Below are 22,549 nucleotides of genomic sequence, written 5' to 3'. Positions count from 1 at the left end.
GTGTTCCAATTGTCCCAAAAAACTGAGATCAGTGCAACCCCTGGCTTTTATAGGATGTACAACACTTCCTCTTCCCATTGCTTCTCTGCAAAGCTTTGATGGAAACTATAGATTGCAAAGATTTATTTCATCAGGTCTTAATCAGAAACAGAAACCAAATGTTTCTATCTCATCTCCTTTGGGCATCTGCAACTCAGCAACAAACAAATCAAACACTGCCCAGAATTAATTGGGTGTGGAAAATGGAATGTTTAACCTCTTTACTGTTTATTTAATCAACTGCATTGTCAAGAGGAACAACACAGAATGTGCAGCATGTGGTACTAGATTTCCATTTTCTTGCATTTGCTGGATTTGTTAGATCAGTGATAAGACTAGTTTGCTCATCTTTTATTCTAAGTTTTTTTTCTATTACACAAGAAGCCAAATTGCTGGTGCCAAGACAAGCTTGTCCCCAATCTACCCTGTATTGTGTGTTATTTTGTGTAATCGTACAGTGCATCATAGAAAGTGACACCGACAGCACCACCAAGACATTGACTGAAGATACATTGGCACGGTCCTTACAATGTTATGCTACTGTGGACCCAACTATAATTGACAAATTTACGCAATGTTGAAAGTCACTGCAAAATCAAATGATGAAAAAAAGTACTTTGCAGGTGACAGTGAACTCTTCAGTCATGATACAAAAGGAGTGCTGGATGTAGTTGGCAATGTCGGCAGCAACACAACTGGATCCAAAACAGCTAGACAAATCTTCATGTAAAGTCACAGACAAAGCAGTCAGGAAGTTGGTTCCAATAATATGCAATTAACAAAAGGTTATGAAGACTGCAAGGCAACAATTAGCATAATAATTTTCTCTATTTCTCATCTATTTAAGAACTATCTTTGTTCCTAATTCAAAACCCATATTGCAAACAGCACACTCACAAAAACTATTTCCTAATGCACATTTTATTTTCTTACTTCACAAACCTGCACATTACAATAATGCTTAGTTTTGCTTACAAGGAAGTTAGAAAGAAAGGTACATTTGAAAGCCTTTCTGGAGAGCACAAGAAGTGACAGAGGCAGTTACAATGTCACTGAGGTGGGACTACTGGTGCTCAACAATACTGCTTTTTGTATGTGTATATGTATGCGAATACTGCAAGGTTGACAACTGCTGCAGAAAAGAAATGACATTTCAACACAGGCTCTCAAGAAGCTGAGTATACTCTGGACAGCCAAAAAGGCAAACAAATGGATCCTTGAACAGATTAAGCCTGAAATATCCTTGGAAGCCAAGATTATCAAATTAATGGTGTCAAATTTTGGGCACATCATGAGAAGGCATGACATATAAGAAAAGGCAATAATGCTAGTTAAGATAGAAGGCAGCAAAAAGGAAGGAAGGTCACATGCCAGATGGCTAGACTCAATCAACTGAGAGCCTTTGTGGCTGATGAGCAGGGTATAAATACTCTAAATAAATTAATAAAATAAAAAATCGGGGAGGTTACAGCTCTGATCTAAGCAGAGCGGTGGAGGATTGGAGGTCGCCATGAGTCAGAATCAACTCCAGGGCAATTAACAACAACAACAACAACCTCAAGAAGCTTGTCCTACCTTGAGTCCAAACCATCTTGCTTAGCACTGGCAGCACGGACTGGCAGCAGCCTTTCCCACCTTCCTAGATATGTGAAGGAATGAGCCAGAGTCTTCTGGTATGACAAAGTATGAGTCCTACCATGAACTACTATGTCTCTCCGATGGTGGCCTTATAATTCAAATATAGTCTACTAACCACATATTATGGTTTGTGAGATTTTGAAGACCCAATCCTTGTTCACTGTTCATTCGTTTCTAGCTTTAGAAATCACAAGATAATCAACCTCTTGCTGGGAAACAGTATTGTAGGTATGTTTATAGATTATAGCAAAGGCTTTGTTTGTATAGATCATGAAAAACTAAGGATCATTTTTAAAGAAAAAAGTGTGTCACAACATTTTATTATTTTATTGTCTTGATGTGTAACCTGTACTCAAGACCAGAAACTACTGTTAGGACAACACAGAGAAATGTAATGGTTTCCAATTGACAAGGGGTCAGGCAAGGCTGCATTTTATCATTCTAGCTATTTAACTTGCACACTGAACATATATGTAAAGCAGGATTACACTTGAAGGAAGGAGGTTTGAAACGTGGGAGAAGGAACACCAACAATCTAAGATATGCAGATGACACCATACTACTAGCAGAAAATAGCAAAGACTTGGAATGATTACTGGGGAAAAAGTCAAAGAAGAAAGTAGAAAGGTAGGTTTACAGTTGAACATTAAGAAAACAAAAATAATGGCCACAGATAATTGACATAACCTTAAATTAGATGATGAAGACACTGAAATAGCTCAAGATTTTTTTTTTATACCTTGGCTCAGTCATAAATCAGAAAGGAGACTGCTGTCAAGCAATCAGAAGAAGACTAGGACTTGGAAGAGCAGCTATGAAAGAAATAGAAAAGCTCCTGAAGTGTAAATATATATAATTGAACACTAAAGTTCGATTTGTCCATGCCATCATATTTCCCATTTCTATGCATGGTTGCTAGAGCAGTATAATAAAGAAAGTTGAGAGGAAGAAAAGCTACTCATTTGAAATATGGTGCTGGGGAAGAGTTCTACAGAAACCATGGAAATAAATGGGAGTAAATCAAGACTGAACCCGCCCTAAAAGCCAAGATGTTTAAACTGAAGCTGTCATACTTTGGGCATATCATGAGAAGACATAACTCACTAGAAAAGACAATAATGCTTGGTAAGGTAGAAAGCAGCAGGAAAAGTGGAAGACCACATTGCAGATGGTTAGACTCAATCAAGGAAGCCCCATGGTCCTGAGTCTGGAAGACCTAAGCAGGGCTGTTAATGGCAGGGTGACTTGGAGGTCTCTCTTTCATGGGATCTCCATTTATCACACTATACTCTTAAAGTGCTACTATTCCAGTTTGACTCCTCTAGCTGCCTCCTGTTGCATTCTGGAATTTGCAGTTTTAAGGAGGGGTATTTCTCTGCCTGAGAATTCTAAATACCCCTCCTTAAAACTGCAAATCCCAGAATGCAACAGGAGGCAGCTAGAGGAGTCAAACTGGAATAGTAGCACTTTAAGAGTATAGTGTGATAAACATCATATAAGTCAAAGTCAACTTGAAAGCAGAGAACAACAACAACAAGGTCTATTCAGAAGTTATTTGCTGGACCTCTTACTGATTGCAGAAATCCAATCATTATTTCAAAATAAATTAATAAAATAATAAAATCATCATCTCAATACATCCTTTCAGGAACAATTCTGTCAAAGGCCTTTTTAAAAAAAAAAAAAAGTAGGATTAACATATCACCCTAGGATCTTTTCTGCTGCCCAAAGTGCTCTCCCATACACAGACACAAACACACAATATCTCTCCTTCTCTCGTGGCACCCTGACGGATCTGGAGCCTTCTAACTGGTTGGTCATGATGTCATGCAACCACAGCTCTCTAATGCTAGGTAAATGCCCAAGACTAATTGTGTTCCCTTTTAATGTGTAAATGCTGCTCTGCAAAAGCAATCAGACACGGCCCACAAAGCATTTCGAAGAAATTACTGCACTTCTGGGCTGATTAAAATCACTCTGCAATTCAGCTGAAGCATGAAGGGGCATTGGCATAATTTTAAGAGCAGAAGCTGCAGCAGCCTTCAGCCTGCCTATTGAAATATAAACAGGATGCCTAGGGAGCAGAAGAAGGGAAGGTCCCTTCTCACAATGGAACAAAGCAGAGGGGCTGGGAGAGATGTGAGCAATTATTACAATGCTGCTCAATCAAAATTAAATAGTAAGGAATGAAGAGAGCAGTCCTCTTTAGAAACTTCACAGTATTGAGCAACCTCCGAAGAAAGAACAAGAGGTGCTGCTAAGAAAAGGGGGATATAGTGGCATTCTTCTTATGCTAATATTTCATGCAACTTAGAAAAAAATATTCTTTATTTTTTTCCAAGATCTGCAGTTTATTCCTGCAGCCTCTATCTCAACATGCTGCCTTCGGCTTGACCTCTACACTCCTTGGAAGGCTTGATATGGTTTATTTAAAATATTTTGAACCTGACTCTGAAAGGAAGCCCTCATAAAGCAGTTTACAATTAAAGTCCTCTTCACAAAACATAAGAAGGACTGCATCAGATTAAAACATACATATGGGGCAGTCTAACAACAATAATAAAATAATTTTTAAAAAGCTTGGTGAAATAGCAAAAGATTCTTTTGAAGACCATTTCAGGGCCACAAGGGAAGGAATGACCAGAGTTCTTGGAGCTGGAATTCCACCAGTGTGGGGCGCTCTTTCTCCACCCTCCTCTACACTGGAATCCATAGGATTGACCAAGAGCACTACTATGCATGCACACGCTCCCTACTACAGTGGATCCTTGTTATACGCTGAGGTTTGGTTCCAAGATCCCCCGTGTATAACAAAATCCGTGTATGCTCAAGTCCCATTAAATATAATGACATAGCAAAATGGTGTCTTATAAAAAATGGAAAATCAAGGTTTGATATTTGAAATTTATACTTTTCTGGAACATTTTCAAACCATATATGCTTGAATCCGTGTATAAAAAATCCGTGTATAAGAAGGACCAACTGTATTCAGTCACAGATTTACAGAATTGGAAGGGGCCCTAAGGACCATATTTCAACCCCCTGCCAGTGCAGGAATCCACTGTTAAACCACCCTTGAGTAGTGGCCATCTAACTTCTCCTAGAACCCCCCAATGACAGTCAACCAAATGTCAGAGGCTATGCATTCCACTGTCAAACATTTCTTAGTGCCAGGAGTTTTTTTTTTCCCTTGCAATATTTACTGGGAATCTCCTTTCTTATAATTTGGATCGAAAACAAACTTGGACCAGAACAAGTTTGCTCTAAGTTTGGTATATCAACTCTTCAGAGATCCAAAGGTAACTATTGCCTCACTTCACAGGGCTTCTCTACATGAGTAAAATACTTCTCATTCAAATTGAACTGACTGTGATCCAACCACATGCAATTTGGAGGAATTCAGACTGTGGTGGTGGTGGTGGGGAGCCAAGATGGAAGCCAAGATTATCAAACTGAGGCTGCTGTACTTCAGGCACAACATGAGAAGGAAGGACTCACTGGAAAAGACAATAATGCTGGGAAAGGTGGAGGGAAGTAGGAAGAGAGGAAGGCCACATGCTAGATGGATGGACTCTACTAAGGGGGTCATGGGTATGGGGTTGCAGGATTTAAGCAAAGCAGAGGAAGACAGAGAGTCTTGGAGATGTCTCATCCGTAGGGTCGCCATGAGCCGAGATGGACTTGAGGGCAGTTAACAAAACAAACAAAAATGGAATCAACCCTTTTGTCTGTACTACTCCCATGTTATCAGCATTTGCAAATTACTTGTACAGCAAATTGCTGTGAAGGCAAGAGTAAGATTAAGTTTCCTTTTCTGTAGTCTCAACAATTCGTTTTCTTCTATTAACACACATACAGTAAATAACTCACAAGATTCTTTGGGGATTTGTGCATATTCAAAACAGACCTGCCAGAATATAGAAAATTAACACTGTTTCAGAACAGATCCCACCGCCTCTTCACTTTCTCTAAAACTCAAATACAGCAAAATGCAGAAATTAAATAGAAAACCATTATTTCACTCTTGTCTAAAATACAGGAAATGGGAGTGGGAGTGTCCAGCTGAATTCACTGAAAATGTAACTGCTAAAATAACACAAAACATTTCCCTCCAACACAGCACAGCATCATTTTCAGTGCAATGTATAGTTGTACAACTGTCCTATATTAAGTCACTGTTCTATATACTGGCTCTACACTGTATAGTTTAAATTAGAACATGTCTAAAAATTAATTTCAGAATTGGTCGCATACACAGTATTGCCATAGTTTTTACCATATTGATCATCATGGGTCTTCTATAGCCAGCAAGGGTAGGAGGACTTCACCCCCCCCCCTTCAAGACTGGGGTGGTGGTTCTGAATTTCCCTCACAATGATCCAACAAAATTGGACCACCAAGACCCTGTGTAGTTGAGGTGTCCTCAGGAATTATCAATCAGTACCATCCTAAATGAACAGATTGAGCACTAAGAATATTAAGACGTCAGTTGTAGTTGACCTCTCCAAAGAATAATTAAGGCTGCATGCAGTCCATCATGTGCACACTTACTATTTTAACATTGCTTTCTTGGTAGTCAGATTGCTAACTTCAATTGATTGACTGTTCTTGTAATACAAAGTGTCCTGTATCTTTCACTGTTTTGTAAAAAGAAACAGTTAGATAAAATCCATAATGACCTTCCCACCATCTTGGGCCTCTCCCACTCCTTGAAACCATTTTCAGGGTCCCTGTCAATATCACTGAGAATGGAGTAAAGTTAAAGAAGCTTCTGCCAGTGGCCAGGAGGAGGAAGACATTTTAGGCTACCTCTCCTCTCAAGCAAATGTGCTGAGAAAGAAAACAAAAAAAGGACCACTTTGTTCTTGTGCCCTTTTTTCCATGCAAAATTGGGTTTCCACCAGCCTCATCAAACAGCTTTCTGGGGGAGTGGACAGGAACCAAGTTCTGCTAAGAAAAGGAGAATATGAGATTGATCATCTTCACATACCTTGACAGCAGGAGGTGGAAAAGTATTTGGGGGAGTTGCAATTTCACAGTACCCAATATGCACCCTCAAGAGGCTGCAGAAAAATCTAGGCATTGCATGTAGCCTACATACACAAGCTGTGGATGACTGAATCCGTGGATGCAGAATCTATGGATGGAGAGGGCCGACTGAACATGATAGTTCAATTTCTCACATTTTTTTAAAAATGAAATCTTGAAGGGCAACAACCAGAAATAGCATTCTTTTTGATCTACCTAGAGGCAGACTCCCTTTGAGCTTTCTTGAATTCTGGACAGATACACATTTTTCATCTTCATCAGTCACTGAAGTTTCCATCACAACCATGTAGTCTGTTCTTTCTGCAAATGCATGGAACCTTAAGAATAAGACATTTTGGAATGCAAGTTAAGGTGACGAATATGTTCCCAGAGTGATGTAGTGGTTACAGTACCAAACTAGAGCCAAGAAGACAAAAGTTCACAATCCCCATTGAGCACTGGAGTCATTCACCCTCTCTCAATCTATCCTTTGTCATAAGAAAAGGGGGATACTGTTGAATAGATAAAGGGGGAGTAGAGCCTTATATGCCACCTTGAGCTCCTTGGAATTATTATTTTTATTTAATTAATTCTATTATTTTAACCCACCATTAGGCACCAACACTATCATGCCTATTTGCATATAAAGACACTATGTTGTGGAATATCCTTAAAATAAGGATGCCAAAATAATATTTAGAAAGTCATCTGAGCAGGCATCTTTACATTTTCTCATGATTATGTCTGCTAAATGGACCACAGGGTATACCATCTTAGCAACACAGAACCTCAGTCTCAATCACAACTGATCCTTTTACCTTACTAACACACCTAATTTGAAACACTTGAACAGCTATATTTGTTGAGGGGTGAGAATTGTTCTTCAGACATTCCTGCAGCATGTTCTCCTCCCCACCTACCCACTTCTTGAACTGGAGTTCTCAGATGCATTCTAGATGGGTTAAAACTACAATGCCCAGCACAACCTGGCTAGGGATGGTGGGAGTTGGAGAGCATGCCACAGGAGACAGTCGTTTTAATGGTTCATTGGAAAAGAAGGTATAACAGCTTTAATTCTGTAGTGTGGGCATCCTCTTATATCACTAGTGATTCAAATCATTCACTCATTGGTGTTCATGTGGCATAATTATCATTCTCTGATTATTGTTTTGACTGCAAATGAAAAAAAAAGCTTGTGGTCCTTCCATTTTAACCACCACTACCACACACACACACACACACACACACACAGAGTGAAGACTACCAAGTAGAATGTAGGAAAGTTCCTTATTTAGACTATGGAGCTTATCCCATTAACAAACAAGCTGGCTTACCTCTTCCATCTTGAATTCAAGATCCGGGATGTTCCCAGATGTTATCATACCTAAATCACCACCTATCTAGCTGGGATGCCGCCTCCTGGATGCATCCCAGGTCAAAGCCTAACTCAGCTGGCCAGTTTTTGAGGTTAGAAGCTCCCCCACTTTGAAAAAGTATTGGCTGAGCAAGGCTTCAACCCAGGATATATCTGGAGGGTGGCATCCCAGCTAGATAGGCGGCAATTTAGGTATGATAACATCCGGGAGCATCCCAGATCTTAAATTCAAGACGAAAGAGGTAATCCGGCTTATTTGTTAATGGGATAAACTCCTACAAATGTCAGAATCCCCCAGCCAATATAGTCAGGGGATTCTGACAGCTCTCTTTCAAAAAAGAAAAGAAAAGAAAAGAACTATCCCATGCTCTGCTATGAAGCCATTCTTTGACATAAACAGTTAGTAATGTATATGAGCATAATAATAATAATAATAATAATAATAATAATAATAAACAGTGCCACTGCAAGGATTCCTGAACCAATTCTCCAAAAAGATTTGTAGTACTGAAATTATTACATTTCCCTCCTACCTGGCAGTGGTCAGTTGGCTCAGCTCCTTTAAGAAAGTGATTGTTTCTTCCTCTCTAGCATTGAAAGATACAGTATGGACTGGGCATGGGCTCCGTGATATCTTCTGCATAAGCAAATGCTTCATGCACTCCGGCATATCACCCACAACAAAATAGTATATAGCTTCTGTCTGTGAAAGAGAATCAGCAAAAATCTTAACAGGCCTTCAGTCCAAATGGCTGTGTAGTGACACGTGAATAGCCAGGCTTCCAATATCTCCCCTACCCCACCCCATATGTAGCCATGATGGCCAACTAAGAAAAATGCAGGGAATCTTTGGAAGTGGCTTCTGACACAGCAGATACAAAAGACAGACACCATGAGGCACACACAAAAGGTACATATATGGCACTTTGAATTGCAAACCATCCTATTGTCCCAATTTGGCAGATACTGTATGTTGTTGTGTGCCTTCAAGTCATTTCTGACATATGAAAACCCTAAGGTGAACCTATCTCAGGGTTTTCTTGGCAAGATTTGTTCAGAGATTTGCCATTGCCTTCCCCAGAGGCTGAGAACATGTGACTTGCCCAAGGTCACCTAGTGGGTTTCATGACCAAACTGCTTCTTCCTTCCCCCAAACAGTCTGTATTTCCTCTCAAAACCTGAGATAATGGATATCTAAGGCGCACTACACACTGTCCTTAAAGGATGGTCTGGCGGCGGTGTCGTTTGTGCCTCTGGCAAGTTGCAGTGGATATACTGCGTGGCTTGACGGCGGCAAGAAAAAGAAGTCGCAAAAAGAGGCTTCTTCTTGCGGCGCGCCAGTGATGCTGCAGTGCGCCATTGGCACACTCGTGATGTCACCTGGGCACTGTGACGTGCGGACGCTAGGCGTCCGTTACGTCAAAATGGCAACGCCCATGTGAACAGGGCGCCACCATTTTGTACGTACTCCAGGCAACTCTAGTACATACAGAGTACATACTTGGGTGCCTGTCTGTAGGGGGCCTAAAGCAGTAAGCCAATTTCTCTCTTTCTCTCTTTGCCTACCTCCTGTTGTGATCCCAGCCAAATGTCTCCATCCACCCATCTCAGTGATATCACAGTCCAATCACTGCTTTTAGTAAAACCATCAACCAGTGCGCAATTCCATGGTTAGTTTCCAGGACAAGTTATTCAGTCTTTGTTAGCTGGCTAAATAGCCCATCACCCAGGGCTAATTTAAGTTATAAATATGGCTTCAAAACATAGCTGTTGTGAACATAGCCTAGCCCTCATACATGTCCGCAGTCTTGTGCATGTTCTGTGTCATCTTCAGACCTCCTTGTCTGAGCTACTCCAGTTTTCCACAAACTTCTCTTTGTACAAGTAATTATACCCCTATTGCAGTACCTAAACTCCACTATCCTTCTTCCATATTTCTATTTCAATTAGCTCTATGTGCTGTGTGTGTTTGAATTGCTATCTTGCAGTTATGATTGCACTCTGCATATCTTCTAAATAAAACATTCTTAATTCATCAAGAACCTGGAGTCCTCCCAGATAGTACTGCTATATACTGTGCCCAACAGTCCAAAGGTTACCCAAGCCTCTTGCAAAGCTATTCTTCCCCAATATTTGGAATATCGTTGACAGCTGGTGGGGACCCGCAGTCCCCCCCCACCTGATCTTTGGGTAATAGCACCCCAGAGCACCTTGTTGTTAACTCACAGGGAATGATTTGTACCAGCACCTATTATGCCAAGCAACACAGTGGGGACGTGTATAGACAGCCACCCAACATCACTATGGAATGCTTTGGGTTTTTCTGCAAAATCCATAGCAAAAGGTAAGATTTAAAAACTAGTTTAAGGAAGGGATGGGGAAGACTCAGGGTAGAACTGGCCTTATATCTTGAAAACAGACTGCACTTGAATCGAAAATTTGGCCCTGCATCATGAAGACAGGTTACCATGAGGATCAGGGGAAACTGCTTCATTTGGCATGTGTAGATGACCCCTTAGTCAACAAACAGGTGACTCTTCATGCTAGGAGAGACACAGAATCATAGAATCATAGAGTTGGAAGAGACCACAAGGGCCAACCAGTCCAACCCCCTGCCATACAGGAAATCACAATCAAAGCAACCCCTGACATCCAAACTTTGTTTAAAGACTTCCAAAAGAGGAGACTCCACAACTCTCCACTATTCCACTGTCAAACAGCTCATACTGTCAAGAAGTTCCTCCTAATGTTAAGTGGGAATATTTTTCTGTAGCTTGTATCCATTGTTCCATGTCCTATTATCTGGAGCATCAGAATACAAGCTTACTCTATCTTCAATATGACACCCCTTCAAATACTTAAAAGGGCTATCATATCACCTCTTAACTTTTTCTTCTCCAGGCTAAACATACCCAGCTCCCTAAGTCTCTCCTCATTAGGCATGATTTCCAGACCCTTCACCATTTTGGTCACCCTCCTTTGGGCACACTCCAGCTTCTCAACATCCTTTTTGAATTGTGGTGCCCTGAAATGGACATAGTATTCCAGGTGAGGCCTGATCAAAGCAGAATAGAGTGGCATTATTACTTCCTTTGATCTAGACACTACACATCTATTGATGAAGCCTAGAATCACACTGGCCTTTTTAGCTGCCACATCACACTGTTGGAATAAGAATAGAAAAATGCTGGGCAAGATCAAAGACTGAACTGCACAAACAGAATCCTGTCCCAAGAATGTATATAGCCTTTTTGTAATAAAGTAATTAATTTAGTTTTGTTCAGAGTAGCCATAGGCTACATAGCTAGTTGAGAAACTACACTGGATTGAAGGAATGATGGAATTCTTCTCCCATAAGGAAAATTCCTACATATTAGAAAATTAGGTATCAAGTAGAAGGTGAGGATAGAACCCTCCCCACAGAGAATTATTGTCTATGTGCAGGGAATTATTTTGTAAGAAGGAGCATTCAGTCCTGCAGTACTCCTTCTGCATTCTGAAGTGATACAACCACTGAGCTTGACAGTCTCTACTACCTGAATCAATGGGCCTGAACAGACAGGCCAAAATAAAGCTGCTTCAGGTCATTTTAGAGGTATGCTGTTTATGACACACACATCTTAAGAGGCCAGAAGCTTCACCAAAGCTGTGCTCTTGTCCTTAGGACTGGAGCGTGGATTTGGCGCAGCTTCCGGCCTCTTAGGACGCATGCAGCATTTAAACAGCATACCTCAAAAGTGACCCAAAGCATTCCTTCAATACATTTGGCCTGTCTGTTTGGGCCCAATGTAAGCCAAAAAAAGGGTCAAGGCTAGTAGAAGCTAGATCATGTTGTACTCAAGCTTTCTGTATCCCTATATACCTTGACCTCTATTCATGGTTTGCTCTCTTAATATTACACAACAGGCCCAATTATCTCCACCTTTCAAGATGGAAGTACTTCATCTCTCTACTCAGGCAGGTGAAAACCTTTGGCCCTCTAGATGTTTTAGATTACAGCTTCCACAATGCCTGAATATTGGCTAGACTTTTTCTGGGTGTAAAAGTTCAAAACAACTGGGGAGCGGTACTAATGTTTTACAGGCCTTGGAAGCTCTACATCTCTGCAACAGAGGCTTGATTCTAATCTGGGATTTGATAGGCTAGGCCAGGTTCACTCCATATTTTCCCCATGACATTTTCTTTACCAAAGCTGACAATGGCAAGAGATTCCAGGGCTAGAACTGTGGGTCTTCAGCTCTTTACATACATTGTCCATATAATGAACATCCTTCAGATGACACTCTTGAATGCTCATGAGTTCTGGACTGGCCTTATTAAATGGACACAAGCACTGGGCCCTCCTGGGCAAGAAGAACATAAAGACCTTCTTGTCTGGGCTATAATGTAGCCTGAACAATAAGAGCATCACAGAGACATTGTCACTATGTACAGCCTTCATCTCAAACTCAACTGGTTCATATGTGCCTTCTGGTTTATCCTTGATAATCCCAAAAGGTAATACTGAAGTTATACCGACCATAATTAGGTTTTCTTTGATATGTCCAAACGGTAACTTTCTTGAAATATACCAAGAATGTGACAGCTATACTTGAAAAAGACAACAAAGAAAATGGTGATGTTTACCTCAGTTTACTAAGATAAGATATGCACAAGTCATTTGCCCATGCACATAGTTGCTCTGCACTTCATTTGACAGAGGTGGGGAGACACAGACCCTGGGATCTAATCCAGCCTTCTGGAGTTCCCCAGAAAGATATTGCCACTTCCCCATCATTGGTGGTTTCCCAGTTTACAGGAACTGTAAGTAAGAACTTTCAGTTATAATATGCTGATATTTTTGGTTCCACTTTTTTGGTCCTGCCAACTACTAAAATGCTGAGAACCTCTTTAGAACTGAATTTGACCCTTGGGCTGAAAGATGTTTCTTAACCTTGGTGTATATACCAACCAAATCAGGAAATTTGTAATAAACCATAGTTTTTGAACCCAAAATAGTAAACCAGATATAATATCCTGTGTGGACTCCCCCCCCCCCCCCCCCCAAGCAGATAGTCATAGTTTCTTGATCTTGCTGGACAAAAACAATAGTTATGTACAGACTCGTTGGTTTAACTGTGATTTGCAAAAAGCCAATGCCTGGATACGGAAGAGGTTCATGCATAGTTCCATTTATGAAGATAGAATATTATCATTTCAACCAAGCACCCTGGGAAGGTTGAAACAAACTTTCTGATTTGGGAATGCAATACTATCATGCACATATGATATTGGTAAGCATCATCATGCAGACTGACTTGAAAGAAATTCCTTCTAAAGAATGCCCACATTCTTTTAATAGCATTTAGCACATACATAATTCATCCCTGTAACATTTGCACACCCGTTCCCAGTGGGATATCCTTAATAATAACTGAAGATTTCTGAAAATGTCCATGAGATTACCATTTCATCAAACAATGCCTCCAAGAGAGCTTCTGTGGGGCCAGTGTGGCAAACAGCTGGCACATGCTCCATCATCCAGAGCCATTCAATGGCAGCTTCTATGGTCTCCTCTGTCACAGGAATCACCCTCTCCTGCCACTTCACAAGATCCTGAGCTCCTCTGAAAAAGAGAGGAGCGAAAATACTCAGAGGAAATACTATACTGTCTCGTAATGTAACACTTGTGAATTAAGAGGAAGCGGTTTACATCCCTCCCCCTGCCAACAATCCAAGTAACAACCTGAGAATTCTTGGGATCAGAGAGGAGAGAGGCCTTATCCAGTGTCTAGACAGACATACGATCTGGATGCCAAATGTCCAGAAAATGTCAGCAGACTTTCTCAGACAAAATCACTTGGATACACATTAAATGACAATGTTCTGCTCATTCTCCCAGTCTGGCGGCTGACTATGAGAAAGGAAGGGGACTTTAGAACTCATATCCCATAGATCAAAGAACTTTGTTCTGAAGAGTTTATTCTCAGATAGCTATCACAAACTGTAACAGTGGCAGTGCGCACACACCAGATTTCCTAGAGACCCATTCTGAGAACAGACAGCATGGGCTGGCTAGGCCCATTCCCTCAGTGGGGACCCCAGTGCCATACCCTCAACATTCCTTGTTGGCCTTTAGAACCTTTGGCATGTGAAGCCTCCAGTTCTTTCACATGACATCACATAAAAAGCTTATTCTCTTGAGATAGGGAGTATTTTCCTACCCTGCTGAGAATTCTAATATTGTTCCATTTTGGAATTTAGAACCTTTGTGGACTTCATGGCTAAAACACCAAATTTTGGGGCTTCCATATCTATTCCACCCCTACTTTTCTTTTCTTTTTTAAACCACCTCACCTGATGAAGAGTTGTGGAAGAAAACCTAAATGTTAGTACACTATTGTGGAGCTGTAGATAATCCTAATCACCCATTTCTGTATTTTGTACAGAGAGAGAACCTTCTCAGTGTCTGCTTCTAGATTATGGAGTGTCCGTTCCAGGAAAATTAGGTTACCACCACCCCACCCCAGTTGTCTTTCCACCAGCAGACAAGTACCTTTCTGTTTGTGAAACTCTTTAATAACTAATGGATTCTTGTTGGAAAAAATTATGTATTGCATTCTCCTTTCCCTCCTTAGATAGACAGTGACTTCCTTCTATCCTTCTCATTCTATCTGTCGTGTGACTCCTGTCACTCTTGAGGGCAGTTTAACAGCTCTCTCCCAAGATTCTAAACTGCTTCAAGCAGTCAGTTACTGTCTCTTCCTGCTATATATACAGTTGCCCGTTTTCATGGACTTCAGATCTGCAATCCTTGCTTACTCACGAGGAACAAATGGAGGGGGTTAAAGTGGGGGACGTGCCTATGGGGTTTGAATATCTGCAAGTTTCCATTTTCGCAGGGGGAAGAGGTCTGGAAAAGATCCCCTGGGAAAATGGAGGGCTGACTGTATAGTAAAAGACGGTGAAAGTTTTTCTCTGTACTCAAACCATCACCAATTAGGATAGGATTTAGTTTGTTATGTATTTACTTATTAAAATCATTATTATTTGTTTTTTTTAAACCACAAACTGTATGTTTGTTGTTTTTTTGGAGTAAGCCTTTATTCTTTAGGAAGACAGATTTAAAGTAATAGTCTGGCCCACACTTTTGCTGTTCTGCTGATGAAAGCTGAACTCTAACAAGTTTAACTTTCATGCTCGCATATTTTTGTTTCCCTTTAAAAGGGTTATCACTCTGGGAAACTAAAATTGCACTTCACAGGTCTAAATAGATATGTTAAATGGACTAGGTTTAGGAGAAGGGCGAAAGCAACTGCAGTCTTGGCATGGTTCAGGAGAGATTTATTCTCCCTGCATAGAAGGGGAGGAAGAAACTGGAACCATGGAATTTGGGTGTGGCTGGAGAGGTGTGCTACAGCTTCAAGAGTCAGAGTAGCTAATGGAAAGTCATCATGTATACAATACAACCAATATGATACTGATTCCCTAGCTTCTGCCATAAAGTTTGGCAACAGTTGCTTGAACTTGGGGATGTAATATGGACTACAGCATCCCAAATCCATACTGGATGAGGGTTCTGGGAACTATAGTCCAAACAAAAGATAATTTTCCAAGCACTGACACACTGACAATCAGCTTCACACTGGCTATGAATGGGACAACTTTCAGTGATACTTCTGGAACCACAAGATTTGAAGTCATGTATACAAAGTTAAGACATTGTTTTTAAGCTGTATGTTTAAATACAGGAGGAAAAGCAAGAAATAATGCATGACTAAGAGCATGGAAGAAATCCTCCAACAAAAGAGGGAAATGAACATATTCTGTAACAGAAGCATACAGTACAATCCTGTGACGAGCTATATCTGGTCATCAGTTCATACTCTGTTTTCAACTGGGCAGAAGACTGCGGGTATAAAGGGCCAATCTATATATGTTCCGATCAACAATACTACTAGCTTTGTATCAACAGTCTGGGGTGGCAATAGGTTTTAAGCTCAGGTACCAGGTTTCAGGTAGTCTTGCTGTTCATCAAACTGGGGTATAAATTTTGGGAGCTCTCCATGTGTCTTGGGACTGCAATTCCCATCAGTCTTAGCCAGTATAGCCAATGCAGATGGATAGTAGGAGTTACAGTCCAAAAACATCTGAAAGCCACTTTTGTATCACAGGCCATACAGTTATTGCCCAAACAGCTATGAGCAGTTCCATACCCGCCAACTGTTCTGTTTTGTCAGGGACATTCCCACTTTTGTTGTCCCACTTTTTCAGCTGCTTTTAAAATGTCCAAGTTTCTCTCGCCTCTTCTCGCCTTCCTCCTATGTCCTCAGCTTTCTTCAGTTACTGCAAGCTGAATTAAAGTGCAAAAGTAATTGGCATTCAATTAACTAAGCAGGGAGGCAGAGGAGAGGAGAGATCTTGCATTTTCCTGTAGGCTGATGTAAAATCAAACTGCAGCCTTTACTGGCTTGTGTGTATTCTTCCTCATTGATAACTTTTGCCATCTTGACCACACTCTGATACTGCCTAGCCACATGTATCCTATTCTTTATCTGTGGAATGTTGAAGATAATGCATTCCCCCCAGAATAAACAATCCAATATTGAAACAAAATTGTTAGACATCAGAATAGCACAAATTGCATTTTGCTATTGTGCCAGTAGGCCAGTCCTCACTGCACACAAGAAACTGAGAACTGGTTGTATCAGAGTGTTGGGGGCAGGGGGGAGAGATCACCTTTGACCTCTGATAGCTGAGCATAACCAGGACATTCACAATGCAGTTTGACACAACTTTAATTGCCATGACTCCATCCTACAGAATCCTGAGATGTAGTTTTGTGAGCACTGGCAAAGTTTGGCAGAGAAATCTAAAGATCTTGTAAAACTACAAATCCCAGGATTCCCTAGAATTGAGCTATAGCACTTAAAATTAGTGTCAAACTGCATGATTTGTACAGTGTTGATGCACTCCAGGATATCAAGACCAAAATAGGTGGGCCCTTCATCCCCAAGCACTCTTCATATTCCCAATTCATTTTAGTATTTCAGTAATGGATCTTTTCATCTCACCAATAAATCATCAAGTTTCTGAAATCATAAGAAGATTTCAGACAGAATGTGCATGCAGCATGGATGCCCTGCTTTAAGCATATCTTTCTACAGCCACTGTAACCAGAGTTTTGAATAAAATTCACAGAAATCTTGCCATAAATTCCAGAAATTCTCACTCTGTTGCCTGAACCTACTCAACTAGGAGTGGGCAAATATGGTCCTAGGGCTACACATGTGCCTACACCCCCAGGTGTTTTTTCAGTCCTTGACCCATCCAGGAAACTTGGATCATCCTTCTTCTGGCCCCAAAAAGAGCATGAACTGACATTCCCAAAAAGCTTCCTTCTAAAGCAGTCGTAAGGTCCCTCTGTACTATTTAATTTTTTTTTTTTTAATAAAAATTTAAAAACCAATAGTGGACTTCCAGCCATTTCTGGTTGGGAGTTTCTTTGTTAGTTTTTTGGTTTGGGTTTGGTTTTGTTTTTTTGGCAGTACATGTAGCTGCAGATGTATCCTGAAGTGGAACACTGACACACACACCCTAAAAAAACCATTACAATTGCCCATCACAGTTATTTGTTGTTTTTGTTGTTGTTGTTGTTCTGTGCCTTCAACTCATTTCTGACTTTTGGATACCCTAAGGCAAACCTGTGAGGGCCAGCATAGTGTACTGGTTTGGGCATCTGACTAGGACACTGGGAGACGAGGGTTCAAAACCTGATTTGGCCATGGAAACCCACTGGGGTGACCTTGGCCATGTCCCACTCATTCATCCTCAGAGGATGGCAATGGCAAACCCCGTCTGAACAGATCTTGCCAAGAAAACCCTAAGATAAGTTTGTCTTAGTGTCACCATAAGTCAGAAACAACCTGAAACCACACAACAACAACAATAAAGCAAACCTAGCATGGGTTGCCAAGATTTGTTCACAGGGGTGTTTTGCCTTTGTCTTTCTCTGAGACTGAGAGTGTGTGGCTTGGCCAAGGTAGTTTTCCACACAGGGATTTGAATCCTGGTCCCCAGAATAAAAATCCAAAATTCAAACCACTACACCAGAGCCGATCCCTAGTCTACAGAAAGAAAAGGCATCCTATCTTTCTGCTGATTCATACTGGGAAAGATCAAGGAGTGTTTGCTTTTCAGATTGTTCTTCTTTTATGTCAATACTCTGCTCCAGTGCTTCTTGAGCTATTTGATATAGGGAACCAACAAAATTTTATTTCCCCAATGTGCTAAGAACCAGTGCCATTTTTGTACCTATTGACTATAAATATTTCTTTCTTATCTTGAAACTCTGGAGGGACCAATAGCCAATGGCTCATGGACGACCCTTGTCCAAAGACCCCACCACTTTGAGCAGCACTGTTCTATCTCATACTAATTAAAATAGGTTCTTGCCCCAATTGTTCTCATCAGCTAGGACTTGAGCGAGAGAGATTTTTGAACAGATAGCTCCACTTAAGCTTTTGAAAGAAGAGTTACAGAGTGTAAAAGAAAGTCTCTATAATTTAAGGAAGAATGGACATATTTTGATCGAAATGTAGCTGGCATGGGAAACTTGAGCTCTTTGACCTAGTTCCATCAGTGGTCAAGAGAGTATTGAAAAGCATATTAAAAGCAGAAAACAATAAGGAGACAAGCACCACATGCTCTGAGATGGCCAATTGTTTATTTCTCTTAAAAAGCCCAACACGTTTTGGTCTATATGAGAAAAGGCCTTCTTCAGGAGCCTTCAGCAGAAATCACTGGAGTTGAGAACACTCTCCAAAACACAGTGTTTAAAAGGAATCAGTGGTTGACCATCTCAAAGCACATGGAGCTTGTCTCCTTATTGTTTTCTAATTCAACACAGCCCTCTGTGTCATCCAATTTTTATGACACTGAAGGCTAATATGTGCTTTCTTGGCCACCCCTCTGAGTACATGTATGTATGAGTGAAAAGCAGAGAAGGGGTGGCACAGGGACTATGCTGTGCAGTTCTGCAAATGCTGCCCACTACTGCCTCTGTCTTTGGTTCCAATTACCCCATCCTCCATCCTAACTAAACCCCCCCAACTGACTTTTTCTCAAGGGTTAATCACCCTTCAAACAAAAACCCTACCCATTCCTGTTATATGCAAAGTCAAATAAGAGACTTTCCATTCCTCGCCTCCTATGAGAAATGGCATAAAAGGCATTGCAAACCAAGTGCAGGGATGTTCAACTGACATACACTTTTGGTGCATTTTTCCAAACTTTTTGTCTCCACTGTTTGCTTGTTCCCATTGTAGGTTCAGGTGTTCCTGCATGTTTCATGAGTGAAGTGTAAAAATTTACCGAATGAGGTTAAATTTGGCTATTTGAGCCACCTGCTGTTTGATGACCATCGAAAGTGCTTCTCGACACAGATCAAACTCAGCTTTAGAAGCAACACCAAAATCCAGAACAATGGTAATGCTCTGTTCTTCAATCACCCCAAATATTTGCCGGCTTTCAGTGGTTAACCACTCCATTCTTTGTTTATACAGTTCAATAGCTCCAGTAAGACAATCCACAAAATGAATGAGCAGGTCTTTGTTGGCTGTCAGCTGTAATTAAAAACAGTATAAAGATGTAAATCTCAAAATGGTAAGCAATTGGATGGGAAGTGCAGATTTCATACAATCGCTTGATGTTTCAAAAAGCAAGCACTACTTTGGAACCTGACAAATCTACCTAACAGATCAATAAAAGGAAAGAAACTGTGGCCCTTCAGATGTTGAACTACAACTCCTATCAAGCTGAGCCAGCATGGCCATTGTTAAGGGATGGTAGACACTTGTATTCCAAAAATATCTGGAAGGCAAGTTTCATAGCCATGAATAAAGGCCCCACCATGTTTCATGTAAATATTGGTGTGACCATTTTGCTGGAATTAGCTAAGTTCTGTTCCTGTTTTCTTAAGCAAAATCCAACATGAGGTGATACTGAAACCATTATTCTAGAACAAACATCCATTAACAATTTACCAAACAAATATCAAGATTGTGGTAGACAGGAATATACAACAGCTCTGCAAAATTCTGGAACTAGGATTTCCTGGTTGTTGTTTTGTTCCTATAAGTCATTTCTGACTCATGGAGAACATAAGGTGAACATATCACTGGGTTTTCTGTGGCTGCCCATGACTTGCCCAAGCTCACCTTTAATGGGTTTCCATGGCCAAGTGAGGATTCAAACCCTAGTCTCCAGAGTCATAGTCCAATGTTCAAACCACTATACCATGCTGACTAACTACCACCTAATCAATATTTTGACGTAGACCCAAAATGGCCAGAGCGCTTGTGTTTGTGAAAACCAGCTTTCATTTCGTTCCATCAGTCACTCTAAACTATGGAAGCAAAAGGAACAAATTCTGATTTTGATAAGAATCAATGTCAGCAGTTTTTTTTCTTGAATACTTTAAGTGTCAAACAAAATAAGTTCTGGCATCTGCTATCTTTGCTCACAAAGTCTGCATGAACATAAAGTCTTTATTGTTAATTCCACATCCAGTTTAGACACAACCCTTCCCAAATCCTGCACCAAAAGATCAGTCAGATTTCTACATCTAGCAATTTCAAGAACATCAGTGGATGGTTGGTTCTGGTTTCTCAACTTATTTTGGCTTAAAGTAGATCTAAATGGTAAAATTATATTGAAATAGCAAATCACAGACACCTGGGGCTTCTAGAGGTGTGGTTCAATTTTGTTGGGGTGGAAAGACTGGAAAAGGTTCGGCTTTGTAGATTATTATTGTACTTCATGCTATGTTTCAAAAAGACAGCTATAAATGTGTCACACTTACTTTATACAGCTTTCCATCCGGTTCTGTCCTGAATTGGTAATACAGTCCATTTGCATACCGTGAAGCCACAAGTTTCCTCAATATAGATACATAATCTAGAATAGAAAGATGTTTTACATGTGTGACGTTCTGGAACAATAAGGTATGTGAGACAGTACAACCATCTGCCTTATTAAGAATATGTAAATGACCACAGCATTTGTTTATTAACAGCACAAATGATCATAGTTATATATAGTGCCTTGCAGCAATACGGACACACACTCTTGAATTTTCCACTTTTTGTTGTGTTACAACCTGGAACTGAACTGGATTTAATTGGCATTATTATCATTTGATGTACATAAGATTCTCAACACTTTTTACTGTGGCACAAACATTAAGCAAATAAAATCAAGCTGGCACTTCTTGGTTGCATGTAGTAACAATGCCAGTTTAATCCATTATTCCAGGTTCTGACACAACAAAATGTGGAAAGCTAAGCAGAGTCAGTCCTAGTTAATATTTGGATGGGATGGCCAATGAATACCAGCTGCTATAGGCAATCTTTCAGAGGAAGGAAGTAACAAACCAGTATACGTAGTATTCCTTGTCTTACAAAATCCTATGAAATTAAGGGGATCTCCATAACTCAACAGGTGTCTCGAAGGCACGTACACATGTGTGTGTGTCAATACTTGTGCAAGGTAATTAGATTGCATATATATATGAAATTTCTCTCTGTGTTAATTTTTCCCCCTCAAATATTTATGCATTATCTACAAGTAAATTAATAAAAAGAAAGAAAAATTAAAAGATGTCTTGCATGCAACATCTTTCTTATGCATATTACTTATATCCTAGATATCTACATATTTACGTCCCATTGACCACATGTCTACAGTTCTGTACATGTGCTGTTGTATCTTATCTTTTATCTGTAAATATCCAAAAGATCAGACTATGTCTCATGAAAAAGGGAAAGGGACCTTCCTCCATAACCTGTTTTATGATATCACACCTTCTTTTTGCTGAAATCCAATCTGGGATAAAATCTGAGAAAAGGTCAACTTGTTCCTCTTGAGCCCATGGAGCTGAAGCCATTTAGCAGAGGAGATAAGAGGCTGCACATCCAAGTCCCACTGAATACCATGATCCCTTCTGTCCTTTTCTTCCAAGTTCCTCTCATGGTCTTTTTTAGATTTCTCACGGTCTTTTTTAGGCTTTCCACCCAAAATAAGTTCTGTTAAGAAAAAATACTGATAGCATAAACTTATTGCAAAACTAATTTCATTCACTTCCTTCCTCAACTACGTCATCCAAAGTTATTTTACTATATTCATATGACTATTCCTTCTTAAACACACTATTGAATGGTGTTGTTAATTCAAAGGGGATCAGTTATTACTCCCTTCATGAGCAGAAGACACCTGAGAACATTTTCCCAACACATTTTCTGGAACTGGGTTTGGAATCAGGCCAAGAACTATGTTGCCCTCCCTTAATATCATTCCCTGGAAACTGTGGAAGCTCTTATACAGTGTAAATAAGGAGAACACCACTTTACAGCAAAGGTAAGCTATGTCTTCTAACAGATATAGAACTCAACACGTATTGTGCTTAAGCATACATCAGGGTTATTTAGTAAA

General features: G+C 40.3%; 1 protein-coding gene across 1 annotated transcript in view; it reads right to left on the bottom strand.

Moving 5' to 3' along the window:
- LOC149319328 (von Willebrand factor A domain-containing protein 3B-like) overlaps positions 1–22,549 on the bottom strand; it is a 98,934-nt gene that overhangs the window by 57,918 nt on the left and 18,467 nt on the right. The window contains exons 3-8 of the mRNA XM_089511482.1: positions 21,922–22,143; positions 20,922–21,016; positions 19,433–19,683; positions 13,526–13,685; positions 8,614–8,783; positions 6,922–7,043 (exon numbers count right to left, since the gene is read on the bottom strand). Of these exons, the coding sequence (XP_089367608.1) occupies positions 6,922–7,043; positions 8,614–8,783; positions 13,526–13,685; positions 19,433–19,683; positions 20,922–21,016; positions 21,922–22,143 (1,020 nt within the window). The remainder of the gene's footprint in view (positions 1–6,921; positions 7,044–8,613; positions 8,784–13,525; positions 13,686–19,432; positions 19,684–20,921; positions 21,017–21,921; positions 22,144–22,549) is intronic.

This window comes from Sceloporus occidentalis, unplaced genomic scaffold (genome assembly GCF_023333645.1).
Source record: "Sceloporus occidentalis isolate IW3139 unplaced genomic scaffold, rSceOcc1.0.p SCAF_2, whole genome shotgun sequence".
Taxonomy (NCBI): Eukaryota; Metazoa; Chordata; class Lepidosauria; order Squamata; family Phrynosomatidae; genus Sceloporus; species Sceloporus occidentalis.
The sequence above is the reverse complement of the archived record's forward strand: the minus strand, read 5'-3'. Positions and strand labels throughout refer to the sequence as shown.